The following is a 13,066-nucleotide window of genomic DNA, read 5'->3' as shown; positions in this document are numbered from 1 at the left end:
CTAGGTTCCAAGTTCTCGTTGCTCACTTCACAATAGTATGATTCATTGTGGGCACGCTACTAGATGTGTAAGTTCGAAGCGTTACGCTCTGCATTAAAGTTCATTTTAATTTAGTTACCTCCTACGCTGACGGCAAAGCTTGCATTCTCTTATTTCTAACTTCCATGGCCTGTCTAGTATATCGGGCAAATTCTTCGGTTAGCAATTCTAATATCTAATTCTATGTCACTGCTCCCGCCCTAATAGGAAGTAGTATGACGTTATCAGCTAGTAGTCTACAGATGTAGTTACAACACATATAATATAAACGAATGTAGCCTATATTTAGGTCAGAAGATACCGGAAAAATGTTCAAGTGTCGTTACGTTGATTAGTTTTGCTGGAGATCTTTTTACAAATGATTTAGTTCCAAAAGATAAATTTTCTTAAAGCTGTTTTGTTTACAATTTCAATTATTGCTTTAAATACTAAGAATTCTTAAGTTTATATGATGACCTTACGAGTATTGTGAATTAAGTTGCTGAATATTTCAGTTTGTATTTTTTTATTACATTACGAAGATATCTATAGTGAACTTATACTGGTAACTACGATAATCGATGCACCACGATTTCTCCCTCGTTATATGCTAGTCATGTAACCATTACGGTCTTTCTCAACTCTTATGTAATCTACGACCCGCTTATTTTTTTTTTCTTAACACAATTCTGATATTTTAGTGGCGAGAAAGGTAAGTAGGCCATTAGGATCAGAAAAGCAGTAATTAAAGTAAAATAACAACTATTTTTACATATTCAATCACGTATGCAAATATGTTGTAGCCTACACATTTCTGACATAGGCAAGATTGACAACGAGGATGATGACAAGCATGAGAATTAGACAGACCAAAATCTGGGTTATGTTAGACTACTAGTTACAGACTCTTTTTACTTTTTATTAAGTTTCAAATAGCTAGTTTGGCGTTGATTTCGTACCGCCAAAATACACACTACACAGTTCCTCCAAAACCAATGAAAGAAAAATATCACGAGCTCCCGAAACAATAAAGTAATTTTCATCAAAGCAGTGACTTGTGACCGCTTATTGTAAATTGCACAAGTTTATAAACAATGTACTTATTATATGTTGACACAATTTTTATCACACAACAGACTATTGTTGTCAAGGAGAAATGAGTTAAAACCAGTTTTGAATTCTGCGCTCAGTCTTTTTTTTTTGTCTCGACGTATAGCCAAGGCTTTAAACCAGCTTTATGACCTACTTACGACCGGCGTTTAAATATCATTTCCATTTGATTAGAAAAGAATTATATAACAATAAAATGCTCGCTGAATATTAGACAGAATAATTTTTAAAGTTAAATGAAGCTAATAGTATACTATAAACCATTGATGTAAAGTGAGCGAACATTTTGTTGATAAACAATCAAAACTAGTCAATGTGTCAGATTGAGACTTGAGAGGAACATCGACGCAAGAACCGCTATCTTCTTACGGGGCAAGTGAACCGTCTTGTACATATCTGCAAATAGTCCAAGCTGTCCATTACCACCACGAACGACGGTAACTAGCCGTTCTATACAAGGTTGGTCGTTATTAACAGGGTATAATTTTTTAGTTTAGTATTTAGTGGAGTAAGTGGCTTATCCTAAAATGGCAATGTCCCTGCATTGCTCACCACGCAGTAGGCTATGAGTGTAGCCGATTATTTATAAATAAATTCCTCTCCTAGCACTTTATATCGTTAGTAAAGTATGTATGGAACAAATGATGTTTATCGATATGATTATTTTGTGGCATGTGTGGTTTTATTGTACTACCATATGTACTAAGGCCAAAGTACTCTCTTTAGTTTCCCTATTCTTCATGTCTGAGAGGAGTATTACTTTACCCCATAGGGCCTTTTTATAAGGACGGACAGGACTTCCCGGCTGCATAGGATACCTAACCTAAACTTCCTAACCTAACCTACAAGTCATGTCTGTACCTACTGGGGGTTATCCCACATGAGACCCCCCCCCAAAGGTAAAAGGTGAAGAGGTCTGGTTTCAGTTCCAATATCATCAGAGTAGCTGCTCACCAGAACATCAGGCGGGCAAACCCAACCCTCTACTGTGGTGCCCAACACAGCAGTGGCCTCACTCTATTGCCATGCATATGCTAGCCGTTAGATTGCTGTATTCTTAGTGATGGGGTTGAAAATAAGGGAGATATGGGGCATGGCTGTCACTGTACATACACCCATCCCTTTTTCCTGTCAATATATGAGGGACAAACATAAATCTTTCATTATAAGGTGAGGGAAGGATAGGTTAAATTAGGCATTTTTTGCTGTTTTTGAACCGAGAGTCTACGTCCTATAGTGGTGAACGATGAGGAAGGAAACTGCATCCTTGGATACTGTAGGATGTGAGAGGGAGATTCTGCCTTCTGTTGCTGCAGCGAGCCCAGCACGCTATTATTTCACTTGGTTGCTGGATGAATATTACCACTTCGATGATAAATGTATCATCGGAACCACGTGTCGTTTCCAACGAAATATCCGACATAGTGCGGTGAGTAATATACTGATATGTCTCATCTCTTATGCAGAATGTCTATACTAGTAAGACCTTCATTGTCCACCTGAAGGCCCCTGCAGTCTGGGCCTTGCAGTAATAACTGTTCTCCACAATATTGAGTTTTGTTATAGTGTAGTACTGTATAGTAGCTAGGTGGTTGGAAATGACATAATTAATTAGATCTCTTTAAACTTAGTATTTTGAACCCCATATCCAAAAGTCAGTAGCTATTAATAACCTAGATACATTGTTTTTTAAATTTTGGTAATACCTGTATTACAATTTCAACCAACACTTGATTTATGGCACAACAATACATTTATTCATACGCGAAAACAAACTTTCGCCATTTAATATAGGTACTGTGTATACTCTAGCACGCAAGCTGGTACAGCCGATGAAGGATTGTCGGGGATCTGCCAAGGAACCATTCTAACCCCGGCCTTGTTAGCGTTCAGACATATATTATTAGCCTTTGAAGTTTCATTCCTTTTGTGCTAATAATTTCTCTCTCTCTCTCTCTCTCTCTCTCTCTCTCTCTCTCTCTCTCTCATATTTATATTAACTTTGAAATCGTAGTTATTCTTATGGAGGAACATAAGTGAAAATAAGATTACTTTACATCATGACCGAAAATTGTGGACCTGCGAAGGGAAAGGATAAAGAGTGGATAGGGTGGAAATTTTGTGATCATAATTTCTACCACAAGAAGTGTGTCTATAGAAACTAACACCAGTGATGTTAACTTTAAGAAAATGAATTGGCCATGCCTTGATCGTGTAGACAAAGCCAAAATAGTCATGATGGATATGTCAAAAATGGAGAAAGAACTAAACAAGAGACCTCACTATAGGTGAACATTTAAGCAAAATTGCTGAATACTAAAAAATCTCGCTACTCTTACTGCGGAGGCAGTAAAGTTCACCTAGAGTACATGTAATGCGTCGGGTGAGGGGGTAGTCAATGTGTTCATAGGTGTGATTTCATCCCTAGACCAGACCACCATTATGGTCGTGGCGAACCATCACAACAGCAGTGCGAGTTAGTCAGGCGCGTCCACCTCTATACTACCCAGGGGAGTGCGAGATGTGTCCACCATGTTCAAGTCAGTGGTGTGTCCATCATCCCGCGTTCCAGTGACGTGTCTGTCATACCACAAGTCAGATGTGCATCCGCCAATGTGCTGTTTAGGAAAGTGCTTTGCTGACCTATCTACACACCCCCTCCCTTTACAAGCTCTTCCTTCAAGGGTGGATTATGTGATATCTCCTAAGGTATTTAGTGCTCCTTCACTTGTTGTATTGGAGGATGATGAGGTTCTACAAGTTAGGTACAAAACTCCACCTCCTAGATCGACTACTAAGATAGGCGGCACTGTACCAGTCCCTGCGAAGGCGAACATGGTTCCCCAATAGCATTTTTAAAGGAGAAGACGTCATGAACCTTTCCCTCTGTTCCCTAGGGTAGTTCTTTAGGATCGTACTCTGAGAATGATTCAGTCCTTGGACGTTGGACCTGGTACATCCATCATTCCATTGGTGTCTAATGTGAGTCTACCAGATCCTTGTGTTACAACTGCTTCCTAGAATGAATGTTTTCAGGGGGAGTACCCCTTTCAGAATGGGGGGATGTTAAACCTCCACTTCTGTCTATTAGCCGTTGCCCTGACCCTTTCTCTCTCGTAGACTTGTCTTGGTATGCTCAGATTTTATCACTGTCCCTTTTCCTCGTTCTTTCACCTGACTTGGGGAGATAATGAAAAGACATTCCGGAACCGTGCAGGAAACACTGTTCCGTTGCCTAGCAGGAGGATTATGCCACTCCTCTCCAGTTATGATTGAGCACCCCTCGGCCTCCACTGCGGAAGGGGACTCATCAGATCCTACCGGGGTTGCTCCATTCAAAGGTCTGATGGGAGACCCAAGGTGAGTCGTCGTCTTTTCTACGAGTACTGGGGATTATCAGGCAATTAAATAAACTTGCTAAAGCCCCCCCTCACCGTATGCAATATTCTTATGGCAGCCAAATCATCTTAAGTTAATTCTGCCAGCACTTCCTAGACAGAGAAGGCTTTATATGCCTGAAGGGGCTCATCCCAATCTATTGCTTCTAGATCCTGACGTAGCATCCTTGATCCCATGGATGTATTGTGAAAAACTCGGCTGTTGGTGCTGTCGCCAGCTGAAACACTCGACTTTGAAACAATCTCCATGTCAGCCTTGCAAGCATGTTCTTGGCTAGATCATTGGTCGGGGACCGTCTCTTACTCGTGTCAAAGAATCTTTAAGACCTGAAAGTTCGAAAGCAATATGAAGAACTTGAGTAGTTATGGGCAAAGGTACTGGAGTCTTTGTTTCACTGATAGGCCTTTCTCTGGAGCAACTGGATTTTTAAGAGAAGAGATACAAGTGTCAAAAAGATTGTACGCCATATGGCTTCCAGAGACTTGTTTGTGTTACGGAACACCCCAATGACACAATCTCCAACCTTGTTCCCGCTTACAGAAATCGCTGAGGTAGTTGAGAAGTGGGAGAAAGCAAGCCAGGCTGCCTTCTTTAGGAGACAGACCTCCTATAAGCAGTTTCAACAGCCACCTGCAACACCAAGAGGTTCCTCCCCGAAGCAGTCATGGAGACTATTTCCAGAAGGAGACCATCCCCACTACTGGTGACAGGACTTGACACATTCATTACCCCGTCGCGTCCATCTCAACTGATAAAGTCTAGGAAGAAGATGCTCGCGTTAGAGAAGGCAGTCCCCTCATTTTGCCACGTGTGGGGAGATGCCTGGCAAGTCGGTAGATGAGGTGGCGGTTTCATGGGGCGGAACCCTAGTATTAGACGTCCTTCACTCTTAAGTATCTTGTTCCGTTCACGACATGTTACCCTCTGATTCAAACTCCAATCATCCCGTCATTGTATTCGAAGGTATCTCCAAAAGACCTACAGGACAAGGTTCAGGCAATGCTGGGGAAAAATGTCATTGAAGTCCAGGATGGGTCTGGGTTTGTACATCAACTTGTTCCTAGTGGAAAAGTTGACGAGAGGTTGGAGACCAGTCGTAGACTTATGTCACTCGAACTTTTTCATTTTCCAGACAGTTCAAGATGAAGACACTCGACACAGTCATTCAGGCAATCTCAGAAGAAACAACTTCCTACTGTCTAGAGACCTGAAGGATGCATACTTTCAGGTAACTATGTATCCAAAAAGTACGGTTTATTCTACGAAAGAAGATATTACAGTTTCGAGGCCTTTGCCTCGGCCTGTTGACAGCACCGCAATTCTTTACTCTTCTCTTCAATCTGTTGTCTTTCTGGTTGCATGCCATGGGCATCAGACTCCTACGATACCTAGACAACTGGTTGTTACTGGTGGAACTGGAAGCTTAATTTCTCTGCTACAGAGACGTGCTTCTCAAGTTTTATCACAATCTCAGAGTTAGGATCAATATCGAGAACTCAGTCCTCAAACCCCAGCATTGTCTATGGTATTTAGTCATAAATATAGATATGGTTTAAGCTTGAGTATTTTCACCAGAAGACAAAGTACTTAGCTTCAGACAGGTTGCAGTGATGTTTCTCTACTGCGAAGTCCTACCATTCAATGGGCCCTGAGATCTCAATGGTATCAGAGGATGGACTCCCCCTCCAATCTAGTCAGACTTCCCTAGGACATCAGAAAAGAATTCTATTGGTGGATTTAGGACAAGAACCTGTTGACTGGGTCCCCATTGCAGGTCCCTCCTCCAGGAATTTTTCTGTTTTCAGACGCATCCCAACAACGATGGGGAGCACACTGGAGAGATAATTATATCTCAGGTCTATGATCACAGGAGGACGTAATGTTTCACAGCCATTATTTAGAAGTAAAAGTGGCATATCTAGTGTTACTCCACTTCATGGACACCCTTTAGGGTCACTTGGTAGTGTTCATAAGCAACAACAGGACCGTAGTGACTTCCATCAACAAACAAGGAAGTTCGGTGTCCCGAATTCTTTGCATACTATCTTTCAGAATGCATCAGTGGGCAATGGTTAACACACTACATATCCCAGCTCATTTCATTACGGGGAAATGCAGTTTGATAGCAGACAAACTGAGTCGACTAGGCAAGATAGCCTGCTCAGAATGGTCTTTGAATCCTCCAGTAGCGAGGGAACCCCTGACTATGTGGCATTCCCATGATCATCAATGTGTTTGCCACTCGCCTGAACAACAAGCTGGAAGAGTACATTACTTTTCATCAGTTCCAGATCCAGCAGCTTTGATGCAACAGGCATTTCAACTCCCTATAGAAAGGTTAGACATTTACACCTTTCCCCTGTTCAACCTCATATGGGGAGTCTTAAACAAAGTCATGATATCCATGGTCCTTCGAATAATGTTAGTCAGCCCAAAGTGGCCTCATGCAGAGTGGTGTCCAGATCTTCTAGGTCTTTTTGTAGATGTCTTAAGAGAGCTAAAATATTAGCCATCACTTCTTCGTCAGTCACCTCAAGAGATTCCACACAGCATCGTTTTGCTTATCACTTCACGGATGGAGGTTACCCAGCATCTCCGAGAGAGTGGTTTTCGAAACAGCTTGCAAAGCAGGTTTCCGAGTACCTCTGTAAATCCTCCACAGCAGTCTACCAGGCAAAATGGTCCCTTTTCTGTGTTGTGGAAGGGACATTGCTCCATCCGAAGCCAATATTCCCTTGATAAGGGATTTTTAGTTTTCCTATGGAAGGAAACACTTCTTTCAGTCGCAGCAGTGAAACATTATCACTCGGCCTTGAGCCAGGTGTTTTGACTGAAGGGAATTGATCTCTCCACATCATAGGAATTTTAGGTTTTGACGACGAGTTTTGAACAGGCTTGCCCACCTTGGAAAATCGAACGGCTGACAGGGAGTGTGATTGTTCTTCGGAAACATCGTATGAACCCTTGAGTAAATCCTCAGACAGGGATCTTACCCTTAAGACAGATTTTACTAGCCTTGGCATCCTTTAAGAGAGTTAGTGCCTCTAGTTCCAAGACTATGATCAAAAGGCGAGGCTTTCGCCTGCATTGCCTGTTTGTAGCTCACTATCATGTTAACGTTCAATGGCTGTTCTGGCTTATGCTGAATTCATAATCCTAATTAAAGGATTCAGGTTTGTTATAGGTAGGAAAAATGCAAATTACTTTAGGCATTTTATACTTTATTAAAATCCTATACCTAAAAGAAAAGTTAAGGTTTAAGGACAGGTGCATGCTGCTCACTTATGTGCCATGAAAGTTCTACCGTATAATTTTTCCTGTTTGTATCAACAATATCCCAACATAATAGACTGTGGTTTGTATATTTATGATGAGTTATATATGAAATATGCCATTCTGAGAATAAGATGTACAGTACTGTATTTTTATTGTACTGTACAGTATTGAAAATCAAAATCCTTTTTAAGTTACAGTAGTTTCTTGTGCTATTTGATCATTTACTGGTTGTTGGTATTTGTATTAAAGTACTTTTTTTATCCTTCAGATTTCCTTGAAACTGATGACATTCAGCAAATATGGTTCATTCACTTTTATTTGTGCACCACAGGACAGTCATGTGGTTTGCACGTATGTCTTTTAAAGCTCATAGAACTATGGTAAGTAACATAACCCTTTTAATTTTTCATGAAATACTGTATACCTCCTTGAAGAACATTTTAAGTCATTGTGCAATATTTATTACAGTATTTAGAAATTGATTACTGTATGTAGTACTTCATAGTATGTAATGTTTACAAATTAGTTATTGCACACTATACAATACTGTACTGTGAAATATGTTTGATCCTGCAGAAATACAAATTTTGTTCTTTACGTAGTAGGAGAGATGATGCAACGTGAGCTAGTTTAGCCTTAAAAATATTAATGCCGGGTGTTAATGAGCCTCCGGTAGTTAGCAGAGGGTAGACCACCCTGCCCATTCCTGCACTCATCCATTAGCTGAACTCACTTTTGATTTGGCTACGGTTGAGTGCAGTCGTTCACGTGTCTCTCCCGGTTATTTTCCTATTAACTGGCTGTGCACCCTTTTCTTTACAAATGTGTTTGTAGTTTGAGAACTTTCCTGGCATATTGGGCCACTCTAGCGGCACCTTTATGTTGACTAAGGAGAGGGATCCTTGCCGACTTTGCCCTTTGTGCAGACGACACCTACACAGAGGCTTCTTGTGCTGAGTGTTGAGAACTGTTCAACTCCCAGTGGGAGTGGTACAAGAGATGCAGGAATAAGTCTGGAAGGGATTATACACCTTCGAATTCATCCTCAAAGTCAAAGAAATCCTGATTTCTTTCTTCTGCGGCTAGTACTCTCCCACCTGTGTCTTCCCATTTGGCTTCCTGTGGAGGCTAATTGAACAAGACCGATGCCCATTTAACCCCCGAACAACCAACTGATCAGGAAGACCTCAGTATTCCCCTAGCGAATCAGCAGCGGCTTCCTTTCGAAGGAAGTCTTAACTCTTTTGATGCCTTGCATCAGCTGTGGCCTTCCTTGGGGCTTTCAGGGTATGCCACAAAGGAATGGCTTCTGGAGATGTTGATGCTAGGGGCACAGCCTGAACATACATCTTCCTACTTAGGGTTTGGCTTCAGCCCTTCCCTGTCCTGACCTGTTGGAGGGGAGTCCCCTCCAACTGGTCTCATGCCTTTAACCAAAACTTCCTCCACAGTTCCTCCTTCCAGCTGAAGTTTTGTAGGCTAGTTCTCTCCCGAGTTCCAGCTTAGCACTCTCACTCCCAAGGTGCATGCCTGCTGAGTTTGCTCAGTCAGAGGTTCGTTACGAGCTTGCCGTCCTGTTAGGGCCCTCTGGTAGACGCTCTTGCTACCGCGAGAGGTTGTTCTTGCTTGAATGTTCTACTTTTCAAGCTACTCGTAAGTGTGGGCTTGACGACTCATCACTGCCACGCACTAACTCTCTGGAGCTAGGCTCTTTGGAACCTTCTGGTGATTGTATCTGATGGCTCCCCACAGAACAAAGGTGCTTAACATCATGCCCCTTGGGCATCATGAATCTGCGAGTCTTGTGTGCATGAAGCCTTCTGGGCTGGCGCCTAAGGCTAGTGCTCCTATGGGAGTTCTGGCTATATGATTAGAAGACACATTGCAACACCTCTAAGCATTTTTTGCCAAATCAGCCACCTTCTGAGTGCACTCATTATGATGAGGAAAAGCACAAACACTGGGTACAGGCTGTTATTGAACCCTCAGAGAAAGCTCTCGTGTGTATTTGTGCGCCAGTGCGTGTAGCTCCGGCTCACATGCTTATTGTACTTGATGCAGTAGCTGACGTGAACCTGCCACTTGTGCAGTTCAAGGTCGTGCTCCTACCTTGTGTGATACATTTTTGATGAAGTCCGTGCTTCTACCTTTGGCGATACTGTACGTTTTTAAACGTTTCCGCTCCTGTGAGTGCCCCATTTATTCCTCCTATGAAACATGGCATTTCGTGCCCAATCTGTATTTTGTTCGCCAGTAGAGGGGTTGATTCGCACCCATCAAGCGTATATTCCTCAGTCACGAGCCCAATTGGCTGCTACCTTGTTCTCAAGTGACTCGCTATGCTTCCTGGAACTCGTGAAATCCAGCACAATCTCCAGCTATATCAAATGAACTCGTTGACATCCCTGGGTGTCAGGGTTTCCAGGGAACCATAGCATGCCCTTGTGTCGTAGGCATAGGAGCACAACTTCCATCTTTCTTGCTCCAATTCCTCCTCTAGCACTGGCATTTCCTTTGTCGCCACTAGAGTCATCTCCAATCATAAGTCCCCTGTTACTGTACTCAAAGGCTGGCCATTCCAAGCATGATCCCCTTTGGGAACAATTGACTATTGCCCCAATTAAGGTGACTAAGAGATGGAGGAAGTCAGGTCAGGTTACACATCCTCCAGGAGACGTTCCTCACCCGAGGACAAGCAAGTGATTGAGATCTCCGAGAGAGGTCTTGTTTTCCGGCAAGTATCGGGTGTTGCTCGTTAAGATAATTGACACAGTTTCCACTGTCCCACCCACGGAGCTGGTTACTGCTCCCTTTGAATTTGTGCGAGCTTCGCAACCTGAGGAGGCTTCTTGCGTATTAGATTCCTTCACTTCTAAGCCTCAATTGCTAAAGGATTTGAGTTCTCTTCCTAAGAACTGGACATCCCAAATTGTGGATGACCTTGTCCTTCAGAAAAGAATTCTGCCTATTTAGTTCTCTAGGCCCGGTATCCTCCTCCCAGGCTTCAGTCTCCTGCTAGGGCGCAAGATGACTTTGAGTTGGAAGATCCTTTGGCATTGGGCATTTGGCATTTAGCCAGTACCACCTAGCCCCAATGCTCTGTCCTCCATGCAAGGGAAATCTAACTAATCCTTCAGGTAGGTTCTGTCCTGCATCAGGAAGGAAGGTTAATGGACTCTGGGAAACCTACGTACTCCCCCCAGACGGGAAAGACATGGTGTTAGATCTTTTCTGCTAGTCCCCACAACTCACTAAGACGAGGCTAGAGTTGCCCTGGTCGAAGATGGTGATAAGTTTTATTAAGTATCGTTAGGAAAAATACTAGCTTTAAAATTTTCCATTTTTCTTTCTCCTGAACTTTGTGGTGACGACATGCTAGGGTCAAGACTTTTTATTCCCTCCTTCCAAGATTTTTCTTAAATGGGATCAATGCGATGCTTTTGTCTCAACCGAGTTCAGCAGTTCTATCTTAGGAGAACTTGTCATCTCAGGCCTCAGTGCTGAAGACTCTTCATTGATACAAGCACACTGTTTCTTTCTGGCTTTCACTGACAGACAAGTGATTGTATTACTGTGATCATTTGGCAAGGGGGACAAGTTGCAGTTTGGTTGAAAGCTCACGATATAATGACCATCACCCCTTCTGTTGTCTTTTGTATGAATCTGTTAGTCTTGCAGATATGAGAGCAGTAGCCTGGAAGCATCACACTAACATTCCCTCATTTTATTGACAAGATATTTCCCACATGTACTTGTACAACTCCTTGGGTCCTGTGGTGACTAATCAATGAGTTGGGTAGCTGTCCTAGATCTCTTTTGGGACAGATAAACATCTTGTCTGTATAAGCCTAGAGATGAAAGATAGAGTGACTTTCTCCATCTCCTTTCATCTACTTTTCTTTGGTGTTCAGCACCCAGGCCAAGTACTACAGAAAGTACAGGTAAGCTATGCAAACAACTACCCTTTCTTATAGACAAGGGATTATGGATGATAAAGTCTAACCTCACATATCCATTTCTTGTTATTGCCTTTGAGAAATACGTAGCTACCTTTCTCTATGTAAAAGGTGAAGGTGTCATTTAAATTCCAGTATCATTCAAAGATGTGCAGCAGAGCTTTAGCTGGGTAAGCCCAACCCCCCACTAGGGTGCCCAAACACAGCAGTATCCTCCATAATAAACAACTTAAAACACACGGTCTTGGGCTGCCATGTGAATTCTAGTTGAATGCCTTATCACTGTACTAGCCACCATATGTTTTTGTTGATTAGGAAGTAATATTTCCTTGTTATCTCCGGGAGCCGAAAAATAAAATTCCTGCAGGGATGGAACCTTAGCTACCAGTTTACAGATTTTTATACTAATGTGTGGATCTTCATAGATGATGATTGTTTGTATCCCTTAGACCTTTGTATTAAATTCCCCCCTCAATCACCCCTGTCTGTCCTTAGGCTGAAGGGAAAGAGTGGTTTGATTATGAAATACTGGTTGGTAGGACACTTCACTCACATTTTATGAGCTATGAGCTGTTTACCTATTAGTTTCTATAACTGTTCCTGTTCATGCACTGAATCATTTCATAAACAGAAGACTCTGGTTTGCATAGCTCGGAAAAATGCAAATTAAAGTACAGTCTTGTATTTATTTAATATGCTATATTACTTTGATTGAGAAATTTATTCTTGAGGGAGTGCTATTGCAGTATAAGTATGAAATAATGAAATGGTATATACAATAGTGTAAAGAAATCTACAATATAACTTTCACATAACACATGAATGTGTTTTTAGGAAAATGTTTCCTAGTACCATTTGTATCATAGTAACTTTTCATTCTCTTTCTAGTGCACCACTTCACAAACAAAAATCTACAGGAATGGTCCAGATCAGGTAATTTTTCTTTCAAATATGTTATTTTTTGTTGTTGCATAGATTGTTGCTTATAGATTGTATCGCTATCAAATATTGTGCCTGATTCTTTCGCTAAATACTGTTAAAATTTTCAATTGTTGTTACTCCCAAGTTTAAAAGGAATTGTAGGAGCTGAAAATTGCCTCAATATTTCTGTTACTTCGTAACTGCTGTTAATTTATTATTGTTATTATCATTATTTAAGCTACAACTTTAGTTGGAAAAACAGGATGCTATAAGCCCAAGGGTTTCAACAGGGAAGATAGCCTAGTGAGGAAAGAAAATAGATAGAATAGTGTGCCTGAGTGTACCCTATAAGCATTTCTTTCTCTGAGTATTTTGTTGCTATTTTC

The 13,066-nt window shown here is 41.7% G+C and overlaps 1 protein-coding gene across 4 annotated transcripts in view; it reads left to right on the top strand.

The window, feature by feature from the left end:
- Positions 1 to 997: 997 nt before the first annotated feature.
- The window catches only part of LOC137655686 (long-chain-fatty-acid--CoA ligase ACSBG2-like), a 131,900-nt gene continuing 119,831 nt past the window's right edge, over positions 998 to 13,066 (top strand). Inside the window, exons 1-3 of one of the 4 annotated variants that reach the window (XM_068389646.1) lie at positions 998 to 1,565; positions 8,072 to 8,183; positions 12,648 to 12,692. In XM_068389646.1, the coding sequence (XP_068245747.1) occupies positions 8,103 to 8,183; positions 12,648 to 12,692 (126 nt within the window). In that variant the 5' untranslated portion in view covers positions 998 to 1,565; positions 8,072 to 8,102. Of the gene's footprint in view, positions 1,588 to 1,650; positions 1,755 to 2,432; positions 2,558 to 8,071; positions 8,184 to 12,647; positions 12,693 to 13,066 lie in introns of those variants that run through there. The other 3 variants (XM_068389645.1, XM_068389648.1, XM_068389649.1) reach the window with 3 other exon arrangements.

This window comes from Palaemon carinicauda, chromosome 16, assembly GCF_036898095.1.
Source record: "Palaemon carinicauda isolate YSFRI2023 chromosome 16, ASM3689809v2, whole genome shotgun sequence".
Classification (NCBI taxonomy): domain Eukaryota; kingdom Metazoa; phylum Arthropoda; class Malacostraca; order Decapoda; family Palaemonidae; genus Palaemon; species Palaemon carinicauda.
This window is presented reverse-complemented; position numbering and strand designations above follow the sequence as displayed.